The sequence below is a fragment of the Xenia sp. Carnegie-2017 genome, unplaced genomic scaffold, assembly GCF_021976095.1.
Source record: "Xenia sp. Carnegie-2017 unplaced genomic scaffold, XeniaSp_v1 HiC_scaffold_3, whole genome shotgun sequence".
NCBI classification, from domain to species: domain Eukaryota; kingdom Metazoa; phylum Cnidaria; class Anthozoa; order Malacalcyonacea; family Xeniidae; genus Xenia; species Xenia sp. Carnegie-2017.
Genome location: NW_025813493.1, coordinates 2,786,425 through 2,808,279, shown reverse-complemented (window position 1 = coordinate 2,808,279; position 21,855 = coordinate 2,786,425). Strand labels below are relative to the sequence as shown.

Here is a 21,855-nt window from a genome sequence, read left to right as displayed (position 1 = left end):
CTCTCTCAACATTCGGAAGAGAAGGACAAAAAAAGGCAATTTAATGCTTACGACCCCCCTCCCATAAACATTTTCAGAGAATATTTAGGACTCCCTTTTTCATAAAATACAATCCTCATACAGGTAAGTGTTCTTTCGTTTTCACTAAATGAATCAAAACAAAGTTTCTCCACATACTTTTTTAGTTTTCTATCAGAAATTTTGGCGTACTAGGTATGTTTGTGTCTTATTAACATAATGTCAAATCTAAGTTGTTTGGGCTCATTACTTGTGCAATAAGTATAAATGAACATGGTTAGTTTATACTTTTGAACAATTTTACTAAAAATAATAATGGTTTTTCTACAATTCGTTTTTAAAAATATTACATTCTCATTGAATGCAAAAACGTTCTCTCAACTTTATTCAGTTTCTACAAAAAAAAACGCTTTCTGTAAAAAAATCTGCAAAGAAATGCCTCTTTTGCTACGTTGCTTTTGAGTCAGATTGTGTGATAGGGAATATTTAATACTGATTGCAAAAAGATAGAAACACCTTTTAAAAAGATTCTTTTTAACGTTTAAATTATTATACAGCTTAATTCCATTGACGTAAATTTATTAGCATGCCTCAAATTTGCATTCAAATTTTCACGAAGACACGCAATATTGTTCGTTTTCTTCTTTGAGTCACGCAACGTCAACAAGAGTTGTGAATTTTTAGGTTTGAGAAGCCAGTTAGAGAAGTCATACGACGTAGATATGGCTCTAACATGCTTTTTTAGAGATTGTACTTTATTCATCATGTTTCTAATAAATTTTGCTTCGTCAGGTATCAATGAACCCAATTTATTCATCTTTTATGCTTTAACATATATCCAAAAATAATTTAGAAAATTCTGTATGCATGATGCCTTATAATATTTCTCTTGCATTTACACAGCATATAAGAAACGCTTTGCCTGCTGCTTTAATATTGAAATTTTAAAAGTTATTTGTGTGGGAGAATAAATAAGTTTTTATTTCTAGCAGCTGAAAAGCTGTTTTGTAAATTTCCAATTGACTATATTTACAATGTATGAATCTCTGCAAAGTAAGAAATTTCATTATAATTTTGCTATTGTTCAACCGAATAGTTTTTGATATATTACAGAGTTAAACTTTCACTAGTTGACAGAGGTCATTTTAATAAAATATGTCGTCATGTAGCAATGTAAACTATTTGTTACAAAGAGTTCGTTGCTAATGTCGTTTTTTGTGGACATTTAGATGTCACTCGATCTATTGACTTCTCTTCAAACCATGCAATCACAAACCTGATGCAGAAAAAATAACTGAACAACAAACACACTAAGAAATCTATTTGAAAAATAAGGCCAAAACTCCTTTGTTAAAGATTGACTGCTGTTTTGGTTTGGCGTTCATACTTTGCCAGCAAAGTAAAAGATACTTCAAAAAGTGACTTACTACAAAAACCAACCTATGCAACAATCTTTATCGAGCAGCTATGAACATGCCACAAAGCAGACTAATCAAAGTGATTGTTCAACACGACAATATCATAGAGCATGACACGTCATTTAAAAACAGATGGATTTAATTATATACTTCGTACTGCATGTCACAAGGTGGTTTATAGTGCTGCTATCGAAAAAATGCTTCCGCCAATACTTTTATGAATATTTAAAGATAAATTACCACCGACTTTCTCTTCTACTTCCCGAAACAGCTTGAGACAACAAATAAAGTTGATTTTCTACGGAATATCTTATCTTGCATTCAATATAGATTCACTGGAGAATGTTATCGATTTTGAAAAACTTTGAATAATTTATGGCTCGGAAAAGAAAATTTAAAAATGTCCCAGTATAAGACATAGCAAGCTTTCCTAGCTTTAAAAGATCTTTAAGCCAGCTATTGTTCCATCCATTAACTGAGTGTGACACAGTGTCTTATTTTGGAGGGTGCGACAAAAGAAAACTGCATTGGATGTCTGGAAATTAATTTATCCTCAACGGACTATTGAACCCAACAATTACATCTTCAGAAGAAAACATCACAAAGCAATCTATGGACGTTATTGAGAGGTGTGTGTTGCTGTTGTTTCATTGAAAGAAAGGAAACTGATACAAACTGATTAAATATGCATGCAACGGAAAAATCAGTGCAAGTACTTTAAAGGCAATCTGTATTTAAACTGCGCTTTGTTATATGACTTTTATCCATTGCAATTTTACGACAGCTGTACGACCAATTTCGTATGAAAAGTAAGTTTCCTCGTATTCACAATTTATTGATTGGAACTTTACTGAACAGATTAGCAAATAGTTCATGTTCAATCGATGAAGACAAATGAACCAGTAAAATTGTCTGAATGTTCTGTTTGAAGAGCATGATACACTACTCAAGTTGAAAAAGCTGGATGTAAACAAAGTACAATATTTCTGGCAATAAACGCAGGAATTGACCAAGTGACCATTTTACACAAACTGTTATCGGTGGATAACTTCGCGAGTTTTTATTGAATTCACTCAAATACATGCTTAAAATAATCGCTGTATGTTCCTTTTTCAAATAAACTTTGATTGGACAAATTTCGATACAATACAATGGCAAGAACTGCGAAACACCTCATTTTTGTAATACAATCTACATATCTTCTGCCCTGTTGACGCCGCCATATTGAATAATCATGATTGCCCAACGCGCATACATATAATATGTACGTACCTATGACTACTACATCTATGGTAAAAATAGATATTTTAATATGGCGAAAAGCTCAAATTTAAACACGGTAAACAATTACAGACTTGCATTGTCATGTTATATCGCAAGCTAAGCAAAGAAGATAAAAAATTGAACATGCTTTGTATATTTTAACTAGTCTGAGGCAACGTATTTTAAAAATATCTGTTGTAAAAGCACTTCTACTTTGTTTTGAAAAATGCAGCAACCCTTATTCAACGTTGATTGTTATTCTTTCAATAATACTACACGACGTCTTTCCTTTATCGCGTTCCAGACTTTGTTGTAAGCAAAACGCGAGCGCCAAATTGTATTCGAGAAAATGCAAAATTCAACGCTTGAAACAGGCCTTATTATGCGATGCCCGATGTTACTAAAAGATGTTAGATACAACCACATTTCACATAGTGATTAGCCGCTGACCGTGCGAGTACGGGCAGATTAAGAAAAAAGGTACGTAAAGCGTACATATGGATTTAATTACAAAAGACAAAATACTGTTAACAAGTCTTCAATTTACCTATTGATATTATTCTAATTGAGAGTCAAGCACAATCCTTAATTAACATATTCATAATCACTATACATAAATTTAAAAGTTGCTTTTTATCGAGGAGATAAAGTGAATTTAACTGAATGAAAATAAACTATTAGTTTGAAAAATTTACGATAATCGTAAAACAGAGGAAAATGAGAGCAAAGATGAGCCTAGCGTCCATGGTCCTAACTTTATACTGTTCGATCACTAATGTTTTACTTCTATACAACTACTACCTCCACTGTCTTTATACCGGCTGATCTTTAATGTAATAATTCTACTCTAATCTGTCGAAAATCATTTGACTAAGAAACACACAACTTGAATAAAAATTTTTTATATATTCATAAATATACCAAATAATAATTGAAAACCATATTTAGGGTTGATACAGTATGAGAAAAATCGTATACAGTCAAAAAACTTAGACACTTCTCAAAAGCTAAGACCTCTTGTATATGAAGACACATTTACGACCTTTGGTTAGCGGAGGTGAATACCAAAACAACTTTCACAAACAACATGATAAACTGTTGTAAGCGGTTGCACTTAATCGATTTTCAGTCAAATTAGTAATTATCCCAACTAATTGACATATTACGGTATATAAATAGATGTTGTTTTGTAATGCATGTAAATTCCTTCGTCTCCTTCATTTTTCTTCATGAACCACTATAGTTTCTTCTCCAGGTTTGCGCATTTATGTTCCTCAAAGAAAATTTTTTCATGTCATTATTGAAAGACTTATAATTGTATTACGTATTGTATACAAAAATGCAAACTTCGTATAATGACATTTTGACATATTTTGGCCTTGAGGTTGAGACTGTTGTTTCTTTATCCCAAAACATTTTTTAAGCGATTGACAATGCCCTAATGTATGATAATGTACAGATATGGAAAAACATATTTCAAAATTGTGATTTTTACAAGGATGCCTCGACAAAGGAGCTTTGAAAACATATACACATGCATATTTTTCTTGTAACTTACAAAAGCTTAAAAATACATGACAATGTAGGTTTCTATGCTTTTAGTATATCTAAACGTGGATCATGAATTCAATTGAAATGAATCGACTGTTAGGAGCAACCAAAATAGAACATACATATATATTTGAGATCACTGGGGAGTTTTGGTCAAAACAGGCAACCGAGACAATTGAAATCTATCGCAAATACCAGTTTTTGCATGTCAATACTTGGGCATCATTTAGGGTTAATGGCAAAAAGTTTTATGTCGTAGGATAGACATGCAAACCTGCCATTTTTAAATCATTTTATAGACAATAGTGATGGAATTTAGTATGGATAAGTTTAAGGAGCCAGTATTGAAAGACATATAATTGTATTACGTATTGTATACAAAAATGAATCAGAAATAATTTTGAAAAAGGTAGAAACATTTTTATGAGGTACAGTTAACGCTCTTGAGGGCATTTGCGTGAAAGTTATATACTTAATGTGCAAGAGAGAACCAATAATTTAAATATGCAAATGATACAATGGTTGGCTACAAGCGCAAGCCAAAAACTAAGTTTCAAACGACTTTCTCTCCCTTACAATTTATAATAGTCCGTATAATTTCGCCATTCAACTGTCAAAATAAACTGATCAATTTTCTTTTTTATATAGGAAGACGTTATAGCTTATAATACAAATTTACATTTTGTTGTTAATCATATTTAACCACGGTTAGATGTCCCACAACAGTCACAAATGACATTTGACGTATATATATGTTTGTAGATGTAGATCCCCCATGACTACAAAGTCCTAAGGACTGTTCGTGTTGATGTTGACTGACGTTTCGACAACCTTAGCGGTAGTCATCTTCAGAGTTCCCAGGCTCAAATCATTCACTTTAAGACATATATACTCGAACTTCATTCCAACAGCACTTAGTGAAAGAAAAATTATTTAGTGGATAAAGAGATTCTAGACAATTTACTGAATTATACGTCCAAAGCCACGAATCAATGTTGAATGTCGTGGAATGGTATTGGTAAGGTCAAAAGATAAATGCTACTCCAAAAGCGAACTAGCTAGTGAAGTGGGTTACAGCTAAAGAAATGTCAGTGACTATGTAGAGAGTAAGAACTGTGGAAACTATGATCCAAAACTAAAATCCCAAGAATGAACTGTGGGAGAGTACCCACATTGCTTGGGGAAATTATCACGTGAAAGCCTAAAAAATCCTTCATAGGTATATAGCATGGCTGGAGGAAGGCTTACCAAATACTATTTAGTTGGTGGTTTTCATAGATTGACTTTACACTCTCTAACAATTGGCCATAACGACATGTTTTGAATTTTTTTTTTAGTGTATAATTACAATGTTTATTATACAATGAAATATTTACAAATCACCTACAACTCATTTCACATATTTTATTAAAACAGAGATAAAATATTTTGGTGTAAGTAAGTTGTTATTGAGAATGCGTAACGTTATTGTGAAGTGGTTTAACCTTATGGTTTCTTCATAGTCCTACACGTAATGGCGGACCTCGATTCTTAATTTTAACACCACCAAGAAAAAAAAACCGCTGGTTTTGTTGGTAAACAGTTTAGGTGAAGAAAATGTTGAGATTGTTTCCTCATTTTTCATATGCTTAACGCTCTCTTTAGAAGAATTTATAGGTGATGACTTTTTCTCCTTTGTACCAACGCAAGAAAATGTGGAAATTTTCCCTTCATTTTTCAAATGTCCAAAGTTCTCTTTGGAAGAATTTATAGGTGATGACTTTTTCTCCTTTGTACCAACAACAGGGGTGCATTTGTAGTCGGATGACTCTTTTTAAAACAAATGTGTATCAAAAATTTGTTATTATAAGCACTCGTCAGAAGAAAAACTAGTAAGAATAACACGAAAGACAAGCTGCGAGCAAATGCAATTACGTATGTATCAAACTGTTTTGATATTTTGATTGTATAATCATGCCAACTGCATTCTGGTTATTTCATTATATGTAAATAGGACACTTGAAATCAATGACAATTTTTATACATACAAAAATAAAGCCTACCGGAAAACATATGACTCCAACCAGATATTTTCTTGCCGTTCTTCAGGTTCGCAATTTTCTCTTCATTGGAATCACTTTCGACATCATTGTCATGAATCTTGTTCACTTTAGCACTACTCTTATCGCAGGTGTCACGTGCATCATCATCTTAATTAGATTAAATGAGTAAGAGAGCAATCAGCATTATATGTACATGGTACTGCATCTTACATAATAATGATCATGTATTTTCATTTTGAATCACACACTACAATACCATGCAAAAAGTCAATTAGAAAGTTCATCACACCATTAAAAGTAGTACTACATGCAACACATCACTATCTTCATAGGTACATCACTATCTTCATCCATACATCACCACCTTCATAAATCCCCACTCCACCTTTATGTATCCCCACCATACTTTCATACATCCCCACCATAATACATCCAAACCTTCATGCATCCACAACTTGATACATCTTTAACTTTATAAATACCCACCCTTATACCTACACACCTTCATCCATACACACCTTCATATGTCCGCACTTTTAAACATTCCTAATTTTAAGGCTACCCAGTTATAACTGTGATTGATGGATATATGCTACTATGTGCCTAAATTCAACAGCTAAATTCAGACCACTAAGAGTGGTGACTAGTTTATAAAACTCTGAGAAAATCCTTCTCTGTCCTCATTTAGGACAGTATAACAAAGTTGTCATTTTCAAAACTTTTGCTTTTGACTGATTACTCTGTAAACATTATGAGTTTAAAATTAAGGGCTTTGTGATGGGGAAAAAGAGTCTTACTAAAAATGTAAATTTGAGGTCAATGTAAGACAGCATTATATAATGCTTAACAATAAAAAAATTCTAAAATCATTGTTTTAATTGGATTTACTTCATTACTGCGTAGATTAGGGCAGCTTCCCAACCTTTAATCCTCTTTAATGATGTAATCACTTTTCACAGTGTCATTTATAATTTTACATACCGATACCTTCACTATTTATTTTGATATGACTGATTTCATTTTTTCCAACATCATTATCTTTTCTGTCATAAGGTGTATTTATTAGTGACATTTCAATTGCTTTTTCTATATCTCTTTGGTACAACTTTTCACGAACGGAAGGCCTTACAATAGAAAAAAATCTCATGACGTTGTTGTATCACACATTGAAGAAATTAGTGTGTACATTGGATTATACAAGGCAAAACAAAGGCTTATAAAGGATTAGAGATCTACTATAATATCTGTGTAAAACAGCATGATGCCCTTTAGCCAAAATTAAAAATCTATTTTTGGGTCACACCTTCTCTCGCCTTTCTTCTCTTTGTTCATTTCCTTCTCTTTATGCTTCGCCTTCTTTGTTTGTGGTTCAAAATCAACTTCAAAATCATCTGAAACATATCATGAAGTCATAAATACAAAAACTTAGCAATTTAAAACAAGAGAAATCTATAGAACATGCAGGCATGACATTGAAAAGGAAGTAAAGTATGGATCCCTGTGTATATTTATTGCATGTCTACCAAATTAATAATCTCAACTTTTTCACAATAAAATAATGTAAAATGTTTAATAGTGCACTAGATCAATCATGCAGCCAGTAAATAATTGTGGGGACTACATTCACATTTGTTGCATCAGTATTTTTTTGAACAGTGTCTATGTAGGTACATGTAAACTGATCCAATATAAAATGTACCCTTCTCCTACCTATGTAAACCAGAGTGTATAACCACATACTTTACTGTAAAACAGAGCAATTATAATTTTCATTAATAGCTACGTAGCTATGAGATCACTGTATGTACAATACATTACCATCACTTTCACAATTGGAGCTCATATCAGTATAATTAACATTTTTTCTCCCTTTCCTACAAGAGATGATGGTGAAAAATAAAACATGAGTAAAGCTAAATGCTTGTAGATGTAGATCTTCAAGGTTCGAGCAGTCCTGAAAATGACTGTTGGTGTTGTTAATGATTGATATTTTGACATCCTTTGATCATCAGAGTCAAGTAACACACCAACACCAAGAATTCTTTTCAGGACTACACAAAGCTGGACGATTATCATCTAAAAAATATAACATAATAGGCAATAAAAATTATAAATTCTAATATGAAAATCGTCCCTGCTTTATTAATCACCAATATTGTCAACCAACAGTAAAACATGTTTCACCCATATGCCATACCATAGTAGTGATAGTACAAATTGGAATCAAGTGACAAATTTTAGAATTCTTACCTTTTAGATTTTCGCTTAAAGGTCATCTTTAATGCATATTTACAAAATTAAAAATTATGCTATCAGAGAAAATACTAATGAAGTTAGGATTCAAGTTTAACTTCTCGTGGTTTTAACATGATTTTCATTATGTAGTTGAATAATCTTATAAAGTTTCGCGCCTTGGCGTCATTACACTGGATCATATCATTACACTGGATCATACACTGGAAAATGCATTTTTGTGTATTTCTTTACTTTTAAACTCATAATAGAGCTTAACAAACAGTGATACATTATTAAAAAAGTATTTTTGTCTTGTTGAAACACTGCTTTAGGCTTTTAAATTATTTAAATCAAAGTTTGCTTTTGCATAAAGACCCTGGCACCTGCAAAAGGGGGTAAGAAATATTTAAGTTTCCGTTGCTAGTAATGGTAAAGAATGTCAATCACAACAAAGATACCACCTTTACAGCTAAAAAATTTACCATACATTGTCAAGATTATCTTTAATAGAAGAATTTAATTTCATGCGAAAGATGAACGATTGTCTGCATATTATCTACAAGGACAGCTCGTATTTTGGCACTTTTACATCGAATTTCTTTTGTTTTGTCTTTATATAACCAAGGAAGTGAATGGCGCAAGCATCACAGCGCAAAAATAGGTATATTTGTAATTTTCCATGAGATGAAAAGATTTGTTCTTGTAAAGCATGTAAAATTGTAAGCCTGGACTAAAAAAATTTATACATAACATAAATTCAATGAGTTCTCTTTTTGGTCGAGTCCTGTGTCTAAATCAGGCCATAGAAACAATGAAATTTAAATACCCAAAATGAAATTTAGAATTTTCTAAATAACCTTTTTAAGATCTATCAGAATAATTAACACCAAAATGTGTTCATGTGTACTTTAAAATACAGATCACGACAGAGCTCAAGAGCCATTACTACTTTTCAGGAAATGTTAGGGATGCATTGAGCTATCATAAAGACACGGCGTTTTCAACAAAAGATTCCGATGATGAAGGAAACTGCGCTGCTTACTGGCAAGGTGCTTGGTGGTATAAAAATTGTTATTATAGCAACCTAAATGGTAAAAATCTTGCTTGGCTTGGTTTTAATAACGTGAAAACTAGTGAAATGAAAATCAAACCATGAAGAATTTTTATAAATTTAGTTTAGGGCCTGTTCATATGAGCCGGGCTGGCCGACTTTGCCGGGCTAGTTTCTTATTTGATTCGTTAGGGTTGCCAACCTAAATGGGTATTATTATCATGGCAATTATCAACCTTCTGCATCTTGGTACAAAGGTGTTGTTTGGAAAGATTGGAAAGGATTTTCTTATTCTTTGAATAAAGTGATGATTTCATGACGATAATGATAATATCTGTAGTGAACATTATGTATTTTATCGTAGAGTTTGTTGCTTAGTCTTTACAATGACATGAATCTCTACAGTCTTTATTCGTGTTGATTGATTGGCAGATGGATTTTTATTTGGACTTGGTGTTGTATTTACTGAAACTGTGTCGCAAAAAGCAACCCAACTTCAGCTCGCTCTGGTGCATAACTAATATTAAATAACTAAATAGGTTTTCGTGATTTTTTACCATAATGAAAGAACAGTATCTGAGCTTTCAAATGTTGTGTGTTTGTATCAAAATATAAATTTCCTTTTTATCTCCTTGAATAAGAAAAGCAGCTGCAGCCGTCGATGATTTCTTACATTTTGACTTATATCCGTTTTAGTGTTTAAAATGCCTCATATCTTTTTGATGAATTTTTTACTGTGTTGAGAATAGTTCGCAAACTTGCTGTTGAGCTTTAAGCAATGTAGCTATGTAGACTAAAAAGTAGGTTGCTAGCGGTAACTCGATGGTAATTCGTTGGTATGTTATTGGTAACTTGTTGAGATATTGGTAACACGTGGGTATGTTTTAAGTAACTCGTTGTTAAGTTATTGGTATTTAAGTCGTTTGTAGGTTGAAGAAAGCTTGATGAAATTGAACTTAGTTGAAGCATCTAGCGTACACTCGAGAATTTGGAATGTGACTCGTGGACCAAAGAAAATACGAATGATTCCAAGCATGTTGACGACGATAAAAGCTCTATACCCCTGGCGAAGACGAGGTTTCAATACCAAAACAATCGAGTAACAAAACCGAGTCTTCTGGAGATGTTGTTTAAAGAAATATCGATGAATCATACTTACACTGTTTAAGCTCGTTGGCTCAAGTGGTATATAGTAGTGGGAAATGTTCATGATCTTGCTAAAGACATGAAATAATACATGCCAGTGTCTTTGCTTTAGGACGAGGAATCTGATTTTGAAAGTGAAGAGGAAGCAATCACCACAAGAGATTTGCATGCAAGAAGATTCAAAGTGTACTGTGCAAAGTTTGTAAATACGGATGGAGTGTTATGAGAAGAGTACTCTATAGAATGTCAATGACGAGGAATTGTACAACGCCAACAGAGAATATTTCAGTTTCTCCCCGAGATTGTAGAAGATATTAGTTCACTTTCATTCACAGATTCACAGGTAGAAACTTTCTAGTATTGCATGTCATACCTTTGGCGGCCCAGAAATCTGTTTATGTTTTTTATGCAATCGATTTATGTAGTAAGTATATTTCGTGATTTATATGCAATGTTTGTTACGTGGACTATCTCGCGTGAGTTACACGTTTGTATGGATTTAAAGGTCTTATATTTTGATAAGGTAGGCAACTCTCAATACAAATTAACGACCGTTAACATAAACACTTTCACAAAACCATAAATATCTTATAAGTACATGGAAGACCACGAAAAAATACATCTCATTTGTCATGAATAATTTTACTGCATTTTTGCAGTTTTTTTACATTAAAATGCATTTCTATGCATATGAAAAATGCGAATGTTTTTAGGTTTTGTGGCAAATATTTCTCAAAACCTATGCTAGGACACTTATCTAAGCATTCGTCATATTTTTGAATGCTAAAACGCGATGCGGATTGGCTAAAATTTTTTTCTCATTCATTCAGATTGGATAAAACTATTTTTGATTGTTTTCACAAAAATAAAGCGCCTTTCGAATCTCGCGTGTATTTTCATCAACCGCGAGAAATTAATTCGAAAATTTCCATTCGAGAACTTCAAATGCCTTTTTTGAACGAGGAAACTAGAAGAATTTTTTAATAATTATTTGTTATTTCACATTTGTTGCACTTGGTTTATTTAAAATGGTAAAGCCGTATGTATATTCAATTGTACACAGTTTTTAAACCCCATTTTTAAAAAATACATTTCTTTTAGCCACGCCCAAGTTGCCACGCCCTGTTGTAGGAAAATTTATCTATCTGCACCGTCTAAAGAAATTCTTAGCTACGCCACTGGTTGCAGTACATTTCTTGCTATCACTAATCATTTGTAATATTACAATTACTAATAAACGATGATAATTTAATTACTTAATATTATTACTGTAAGCAATGCACATTTCAAGTAAATGGTTTGAACCCGGGAGTATCGTTACAAGTTTGTAAATGTAGATCGTCCAGGTTGGTATAGTCCTGCGAAGGACTGTTTTTGTTGTTGTTGACTGACGTTTCGACAACCTTAGCGGTAGTCGTTTTCAGAGACAAAAGCACATTTCATTACCACGTTAATCGTTTTCTAGAAGTCCTTTGGCTCTGCGTTTTCACGATTAGTTTTGTTGCATATGATATTGTGATGTTGACGGATGAAGTTTACACGTCACTTCATATTAGGAAATGATATACCGCCTTCTGTGCACGAATGAATAAGTATCACATGGCTAAAGCTTTGTTTACGTTGAATCATGTCATTTGTTGCATGTACTTTGTGCAAAGTTCTTGCAATTTTACACCTCATTTTACCAAACGACCTCATGATCGACCTTCAACGACCGTAGAATCAGTGATTGTTGTCATTTCCTGAGTAAATTCGACTCATTTCTCAAGCCATCACTAAAATGACTGCGTTGTTGCTTGGCTGGTTTCGACCATGCTTCGCTTCAAAGCTCTGCGTAGTTTGAAAAATTGTTTTCTTTCTGGAAAAATGGTTGACGCTAAGATCAAAGATTTCGGCTATAATTTATGTCGAAAATATCTCGGTGGGAATGGAAGAAAATCAGTCCACAACATTTTGAAATTGAACGAATTCAGTAAGTACAATTTTCAAATACGTAACTGTAAGAACTATATTGTTTAGATGGGGCGACATTTATTTAATGGTAAAATGTTCTCAATGATATTCAAGGTGAAAATATTCTCTATATGTCTATTGCCAACATTTTAAAGAGTACTGGGCTGTTTGTGTTAGCTGCCACACTAAATTTCTTCTCAAGATTTATATGTTTCGATGCAATATGCAAGATTTTCTGCAGTTTAGCAAGGCTGCAGATTGCAAAGTGTGATGGATTTCAAAAAGATATGTTGGGTGTGTAAAAGGCCACACCTAAAGTCTAGGTTCATCTTAATATGTAGAAATTTCTCCAGCAATTATGCTAGCCAAATAAACACAGAATTCTGCAATTGCAGAATTCTCTGGTGTCTGTCCATGAAAGTGGTAAAATTTCTCAAGTGCAGTTAATTTTTTTGTAATTTCCAACTTCCACGTCTCATATTTTTTATGTCTGATATTTTCTTGTTCAAAGTTGTTTTAGTTTTGTTCAGGGGTGGAGGCAGAATACATGTGTGAAATAAAATAAGCATCCTTGCTTTATATGCAAAGTACCTTCATAATAGTGCCTTTGATTTAGAAATTAATTTCCGGAAGAAAAGATCTTGTGAGATATGATTAATCTAAGAATGGGCTTATTTTGTATATTTCTTTAACCAATGCTCTGATCTTACCTCTATGCATGTCTATCGCTCTTTTGTTGATAAACTTACCTCTCAGAGGAGATGAAATCATAGTTTGAGTGATTATTTTAACCAATACGCTTTTAACAATTACAGTGGTGGATTAACGAATCATTTGTTTCTGTGCTCTCTGCCACATGAATATGCAAATTCAAATCCTGATGGTGTGAACAAAGCACTGCTTCGGCTATATGGTGCATTCTATGCAGATTGGTCTGACAACAATGTTCGCATGATGGAGGAATGCATCATTTGTGGCCTTTTAGCTGAAAAAAAGATGGCACCAGAGTTGTATGGTATATTTCCTGAAGGAAGACTTGAACAGTTTATTCCTAATGTAAGTAGCAAAAAATCAGCAATTAATGTAAGGAAAGTTTATCTTTTTATAATGAGTATACCACCTGCTTGTATGGAAAGAACGTTCCCTAGCTTTCCAGCTTTAATATCAATTTAAATCTGTTCTAGCACAGTTGAGTTTGTATTCCACTGATAATAGTGTAATCAGTATTGATTATTTCATGCTCACTATACAGTCTGTATAGAAAAATTATAAATTCATTCTCATTTGTGTTGGAAAGAATTTATAATTTTTAAATTAAACTGTTAAATAGTTGAAATTTTCGCAACATTAATTTTTGCATTGTTTACAAAAGTTTAATTTACTTGTGTTATAATTTGTTAAAGGTTCGAGCATTGACTAGTCAGGAAGTCCAGTATCCTCGTTTATCACAACAAATAGCTGAGCATGTAGCTGCGTTTCATAAGCTAAAACTTCCTCTCTCAAAGGAAGGAACTTGGTTTTTGCATTGTTTACCAAAGTTTAATTTACTTGTGTTGTAATTTGTTAAAGGTTCGAGCATTGACTAGTCAGGAAGTCCAGTATCCTCGTTTATCACAACAAATAGCTGAGCATGTAGCTGCATTTCATAAGCTAAAACTTCCTCTCTCAAAGGAAGGAACTTGGTTTTTGCATTGTTTACCAAAGTTTAATTTACTTGTGTTGTAATTTGTTAAAGGTTCGAGCATTGACTAGTCAGGAAGTCCAGTATCCTCGTTTATCACAACAAATAGCTGAGCATGTTGCTGCATTTCATAAGCTAAAACTTCCTCTCTCAAAGGAAGGAACTTGGTTTTTGCATTGTTTACCAAAGTTTAATTTACTTGTGTTATAATTTGTTAAAGGTTCGAGCATTGACTAGTCGGGAAGTCCAGTATCCTCGTTTATAACAACAAATAGCTGAGCATGTTGCTGCATTTCATAAGCTAAAACTTCCTCTCTCAAAGGAAGGAACTTGGTTTTTGGATTCACTTCAAATGTGAGTTTGACTTTTTGAATCTTTTGCACCAATCTGAAATAGTTTTGAAGTAAACCCACTTTCTGTTACAACTTTTTTAAAATATATTCAAGACTTCATATTGTTCAAAATCACCTCACCATCTCCTTATATTATTATTTTATCACAGTGTACAGTATGTAATACATTGATTGTACATAAACTATATTTTTTTTGATAGATTTGTGAAGGAAATTGAAGGTCTTAAATTTTCCAATGTTGATAAATTAAAGATCTTGGATGAAATTTTTCATAAATTTGACATTGATGAAATTCTCAAATTTATCAGGTATGGAAAATAGTCTGCTACTCAAACACAGAACGGTCATGGGGACTAGAGAGACAAGGCGACTAGGGGACTAGGGAGGTCACAGGGGGGGGGCTTGTTGGGAAACTAGTGTGTCTACAGGTGGGGTATTTACATGATTTTGTGATTTCAGACATTTTAATTGAACGACGAGTTTTTTTATCGTAAACATGTTTCGGCATGCTTATGCCATTTTCAGTACATAGAATGAAGGTGATTATGCTATTTACAGGATATATATATATGTGTATGTGACTATCGTTAAGTGTATCAAATTACAGAACTAGTGTTAGATATTATATTACAGGTTAAATATTGTATTAATGTGGTATATTTGTTTGTTGAGGTCTGGTTTGAGCTTTTTAATGTAGAGCGCTTCTTTCAGTTTAAGTGAAAAAGGAGAGTTGGCGGTGTCTAAGATGCGAAAACATGAATGGTTGTATTTTGATTTGCAATGTGGTGAAGTGTGAAGGTGTTTATAAATATGTGAGTTTTTTTCGGAATGTGTGTGTTCTTTAATGCTTGTGGAGAGATGGCGAGTATGCCGAAACATGTTTACGATAAAAAAAACTCGTCGTTCATTTAAAATGTCTGATATCCATCGTGCTTTAAAGAAATTTTGTGATTATAATTGAGATCATACATTGTGACGACTGAGCGTACGTACGATGTAGGATTAGCTAGAAAAGTAGATGATACTGACGGTTTTCCCTTTTTAAAGTTGTCTTAATCTTTGGTTTTCTGGTATTTTGAAAATAAATTTATGATTGGCGCTGATTGGTTGAATGCTCGCAAACCCCGTGTTTCAGAAACTCTTTTTCAGTCTCGCAAAAATATCGCAGATTGCGTGGTTTGCGTGGAAACAGAAAATTTAAGCATTATGTCGTTAAATTTGTCTTTTTAATGTTGGTTTTAATTTATGAATGAAATACGTACTTGTGAAAGTTTTGGAGCAACTCGAAATTCATTGAAAGTACTCAATTCGTGCTCGTTCTTGCCACGCAATTTAATTTTTCTTCCAAACTTTCCCGCGTTTAGAAACACAGAAAACTTTTTTTATTACTTACGTGATAAATGAATGCTTATTTTTATACATATGCATTAGGTTGTCGTTGTCTGTTTAAGCTACTACTACTGCTAGCCAGTAGTCTGACAGTGATGATGAAAATTGTATGCCTCATGCCAGATAAAGATCAAATATCAACGTCTTGATAGAATAATAATGGCTTCTTATTTTAATGCGGGTTTTTTTATTATGCTGCCTTTGGACTACGTAGCCTTACGTAAGAATTTTTACAAAGAAGAACATTATATGGAAGCAATTGTATGACGTACTTACTTATTTGGACACACAGTCAATCAACCACAGTACTAAATGAATAAAAACAATAGATTTTTTAATTACTTTAAATTCACATAATCACAAATCATTAATTTATTGAATTATATAATATGAGACATTAACTGCTGAAATGCTATGCACAAACCATGTACAAAGTTAATTAAACTGGAAATACTTTTGTGCCAAAAAGATGTTTTAGGATCAATGAATTTAAGTGTTGCTTACATTATTGTTATTTTGTTGTTGATGTGTTAGGCACGTGGTTGAAAACAGCCAATCACCAGTTTTCTTCTGCCATAATGACGTACAACCAGGTAAAGATTTACAACTATGTCATTGTGAATATTATGGGTTTTTAATAAAGGTTAAATATAATTTAAATACATACAGGAAACTTGTTGGTGAAAGCAAATGAAGATCTCGATGAGGCAAAAATTCGTGTGAAAAAAAAAGAGAGAAGGATAATTTTCGTTTAAACCGCAAATGAGGAAGGAAGAAAGGAGACATTTAGTTCTATATCTGGAATATTATTTCATCTTTGCGCTGCGTAGAGTTGTCAAATATTATGATAGCAAGGGTTTTGTTTGTTCACTTAAGCCCGCCGCACACTGGTAAACTTGCCGCGCGTACTTGTTATTCGTGACAAGTGTGATCGACAAAATTAAACAAACGCGCGTTTCATATTTGACTCATCTGTCACGAATGACAAATGTTGTTCAAAACTTCCGCGCACACTAGGAAATTTTGTCGATCACACTTGTCACGAATAACGAGTACGCGCGGCAAGTTCACCAGTGTGCGGCGGGCTTTAAAGCAGTAAACAATTGAGCAAGGGAGGGGAAGAGCTGGCAACAAAACAACCATATTGTACCCATAATGCTTTTCAGCCGGCTGCTTATCTTTCTTTTTGAACATTTAAATTATTTTTTTCATCAAAACTTATCAACTTTTATTTTAAACATTGTTTACCTTGTCAAACTTTTTTATAATATTTGTTATTTTTTTATTCAGAGGATACGATATTGGTAATCATTTCAGTGAATGGATATTTGATTATAACCATCCACATTATCCCTTTTTTACCGGAGACGTCACAAAATATCCTTCTTATGATCAAAAGGTAATTCACTAATATATGTAATAATTTAAGAAAAGATAAAAACAATTTTATGGTGAAAAATAACCCCCGAACTATAGTTCATATGAAAAGGATGATCTGCTGTTTATAATGTGGCTATCTATTATTGCTAGATTTGAACTACAACATTTATAGCTAACATGTGTTAATGATGTGATGATTGTGCTTTTCCTTGCTTTATAACTCTATTCTCAGTACTTTATTTCTGTTTTTCTCGTGTTTTTTTTTTGCTTTTGATTGCTTTGCTTTTTTTGCTTTTTCCTCTCGGTGTTTTGCCGTAGAGGTTTTACCCCGGTGTTTTGCCGTAGAGGTATTTCTCTCGGTGTTTTGCCGTAGAGGTTTGCCCTCGGTGTTTTGCCGTAGATGTCCCCGGTGTTTAGCCGTAGAGGTATTTCCATTGAGTTCTATAAGACCTGGAGGGAACACGTTAACAAAATTACTATAAATTATTAGCGCGCGGCCCGTGGTCAAAAACATGGCGGATTTTGGTGGTCAAAGTCAGCGGAAAGACGCGGGCTCATGAAATAAAAATTTTGTGAAAAATTCTTATTCTAAACTCTTCGAAATTTCAGGTATTTTTTGTCCGTGCGTATTTACAAGCTTACAATGAAACGACTGACGTCACGTTAGACGAGATTGAAAAAGTTATCGACGAAGGTGACAGGTAAATATTTTAACAATCGTCCTCTTGTATTAATATAGCGCAAGATAGATTTTGGAAATTCTTAGTTTTCTATGAGTACGTATGTCTTGACAGATTTATTTATACTGTCTTAGTTCTCGTTTATTTAAGGTTCAGTTTTTGGAATACGTCAGTTTAGGGTTTAATGACGCCATTTAATTTAGGTCGGTTTTATGTATACCTTCATAGGCTTTTATTACACAGCCTATTCAAGTAACTTTTTACTTATTGCACGCAAGTGCTTACATATTGGCGTCGGTTATGTTTTTCTGCGAATAAATGTTTTAATTTTACGTATGTTTTAAAAAATTTCTGAAATAACATCAGCTTTGTTTTTCTTTTTTCTATAGATTGTCTCTTCTTTCTCATTTCTTTTGGGCAATGTTTTCAATTCTTCAAAGTTATAAATCCTCGATCAATTTTGGTTATCTCGTAAGTACAGTTAAATAGTGTTGTTTACCGTTAGATTTACATCACGTTACTGAATTTGGCTTTCCTTGTTGTATTGTCTTACCGTGGTATTGTATCCTAAACACCATTTGCTATTTTTAAAATACCATATCTTATAAGGAACAATCTACATCGAACAATGTTAGAAATGTGCACCACCACTTCATCAACTTTTTGCATATAGTTTGCGTTATTTCTTTACAAACATTTGTGTAAATGCATGGTCTTTTGTACTAAGTTCTCTCCACGTGGATTTATTCAGAACAGAGGTTACCATTCAATAATCTCTTATACGTTACGCATCACATTGTCTTACTAATTTGTACATAATGAGCACCTCTTACTGTGGACAAACGTCAAAGCAACGTAACACTTTGCACGGATTTCATTTAATGATCAAATCAATATAAAACAATTCCCAGCTGTATTATTAACCGAAGGATCGCATTCAAAGTATTAATCTCACATACAACGTATTAGTCTCACATACAACGTATTAGTCTCACATACAACGTATTAATCTCACATACAACGTATTAATCTCACATACAACGTAATAGTCTCACATACAACGTATTAGTCTCACATACAACGTATTAATCTCACATACAGCGTATTAGTCTCACATACAACGTATTAGTCTCACATATAACGTATTAGTCTCACATACAACGTATTAATCTTACAACGTATTAGTCTCACATACAACGTATTAATCTCACATACAGCGTATTAGTCTCACATACAGCGTATTAGTCTCACATACAACGTATTAGTCTCACATATAACGTATTAGTCTCACATACAACGTATTAATCTTACATACAACGTATTAGTCTCAAATACAACGTATTAATCTCACATACAACGTATTAATCTCACAAACAACGTATTTAAAAACGTCAGAAAATATCTAGAGAAATGCGAACCTCTACTTAAATAGGAAATGTTGCGCAAATATTACATTAACTGCAAGATGGTAGTTTAAACAGTTCTTAAAATAGAACTGTGAGTTACAAGCCTTTTATCACCATTGCCCAGTATTATTTGAAATAAAACATGTTCTGCGAAATTATCTATCCTAAATTCTCTTTAATTGATTTAATTGATTAAGCTGAGATCAACTTTCCACATTTGCAAAGGGAATTGAAAACTGACCTGTAGTCCAAGCAGCGTATATTTTTTTGTTGCTTTATAGAAGATAGACAAAAAATAGTCCTTTTTTTGTTTATTAAAATATGTTCATAGGAAATTTTATCAAAAACCTAAACAGACAAACAGAGTTGTTTGCATGCAGTTTAACTGGTGCATTATTGCACGTTGAATGGGGCCTCTAACATGTACACAAACTTGTTTACATTTTTGCAGTAAATTTTGTCTCAATTAATCCTTAGTAAATATTATTTTAATAAGATTGCCTTTTCAGTATAATGGGATGATGTTATGGACCTCCTTAAGGCTAAAGTTGATGTGTAGTTAATATGTCTTCATCTGCTTGATTACTTCTCTTTTTCTTTCAGGAATACGCACTTTTTCGAATGGAATGCTTAAATCATTTCAGGCATTTTTCCGAGGAGAAACCTGGAGACAAGTTGCGTCATGATAATGGTAAAATCCATTGTGATGTTTAGGGTGAATTTTGAGCCCGTCACAAGTTGCGGATGATCGAGAAATTAATTTTTTGGTGATTAGAGAGAATATCATTCAGATGTAGCATGTATGTAAATTATCTCCACCAACACAATTGTTTGTTTGGGTCTTCATTCAAAGTCTTCTTGAATAACTGGGTTTGTTTTCAATTTAAAAATTACAAACAGTAATGGGCTTAAATGCAAGGTGTGTATGACTGCGTTCACTTGTGTGTGAATTTCTGCTCAAATTTTCAAATGAATAATCTGGGGCCGGTTGTATAAAAACGTAGTTAACTTTAACTATAGTTAGTGCTAACTACCGTAGTTAACTCCTTAACTGTAGTAACTGCGTGGAAATTGCGTGGAATGTTGTTTACGTTAAATGACATAAAGTTTAATCATTTATGCTTTGTAATGGCGGGCAAGTGAACTATAAAATGACTTCAAAATCAAGAAAAATCTCTTGGCTTTTGTAAAAATCTTAAATTATGGCAAACTATTGTCGTTTTTACGGATGTTGATGATGCGAAAATAAAATTTATTATACGATTCACGATGACATGGTAACCGGATTAAATTGTAGCATATACTTTGGACTTTTCTCAAGAAAATCGACCCTTATCTTCTGTGTAATACAGTACGATGTTGATGAATGATATGAATCTCGGCAAGGACTGCTTTCTTTTATGTACCAATTACATATAATGGACTTGGGCAAACGAAACAATGAACTCTTCTCAAATTGATTCATATTGTGTTCTATGTGCAAGGATTTAAATAATTGAATGGCCTTGCTTTTACAGAATTTAAAACTGAGAGATTGAGGGTAACAAAGGAAAAGGGTCGTTTCGTTTCTCTTTATAACAGCTGAGTAAAATGCTTGAAAGAAATGTGTTTGTACAGACATAAGTCACACATATTTGTAAAAGATGACAGTGATGGACTTTTGTATTATTAGAAAACATTTCTTTGAGTTGTCATAGTAGCCATGTAATCCAGCAACTGTCTTTTATCGGCTTGTGACATGTTATATTCACAGCTATACACAGTTATAACTGTAGTTAGTAAAAACTGAGTTATAAAAACTATTGGGTATATTTGTTAATGAGCCTTAGCTATGGAACTTTTATTCATGCCTTTGTGATTTATTAGCCTATTTTTGTCCAAAACTTGGGAGTTCTATTTGTTTCCTACTTTTTGTATCTTGGTAAGTATTTGAATAGCTTCAAACAGCCATTGACACTATCAGAAATAGTGTATAAAAGAGAAAGATATTGTTTTGCTAATCATTGAAAGAAATGTTGTTAACCAAAAAAATTAATCATTGTTTTATGACAAGACATTTAGTCACAGGTATGACTGTATGAGCAAAAGAAGACAGTGATAGACTTTTTATTGATAGACTTGTTAGCACACATTTCTTAAAGGTCATCATAGTTATAATGTAATCTCACGACTGTTATGACATATCTTTCCTCTGTCATTAAAATGTAACATAGGGATATAGAATAAATATTGTATTCATTTCGTCTTCATTGTCATTTCTATCCTGTTAAACTCATGCCATTTTGTTTA

The 21,855-nt window shown here is 33.0% G+C and overlaps 1 protein-coding gene and 1 long non-coding RNA gene across 2 annotated transcripts; one reads left to right on the top strand and one right to left on the bottom strand.

Annotated features, from left to right (window-relative positions):
• Positions 1 to 6,016: 6,016 nt before the first annotated feature.
• Positions 6,017 to 7,303, bottom strand: LOC124454637. The gene is made up of 3 exons (XR_006951550.1): positions 7,280 to 7,303; positions 6,293 to 6,439; positions 6,017 to 6,059 (listed from the first exon to the last, which is right to left on the bottom strand). It is a non-coding gene; the product is annotated as an uncharacterized LOC124454637 (long non-coding RNA).
• Positions 7,304 to 12,316: 5,013 nt separating this feature from the next.
• Positions 12,317 to 20,479, top strand: LOC124454898 (choline kinase alpha-like). The gene is made up of 8 exons (XM_047005651.1): positions 12,317 to 12,696; positions 13,493 to 13,733; positions 14,081 to 14,214; positions 14,912 to 15,019; positions 17,391 to 17,499; positions 18,090 to 18,181; positions 18,550 to 18,631; positions 20,170 to 20,479. Exons 1-8 carry the CDS (start codon positions 12,629 to 12,631, stop codon positions 20,278 to 20,280), a joined length of 945 nt encoding a protein of 314 aa, XP_046861607.1. The 5' UTR covers positions 12,317 to 12,628; the 3' UTR covers positions 20,281 to 20,479.
• Positions 20,480 to 21,855: the final 1,376 nt, after the last annotated feature.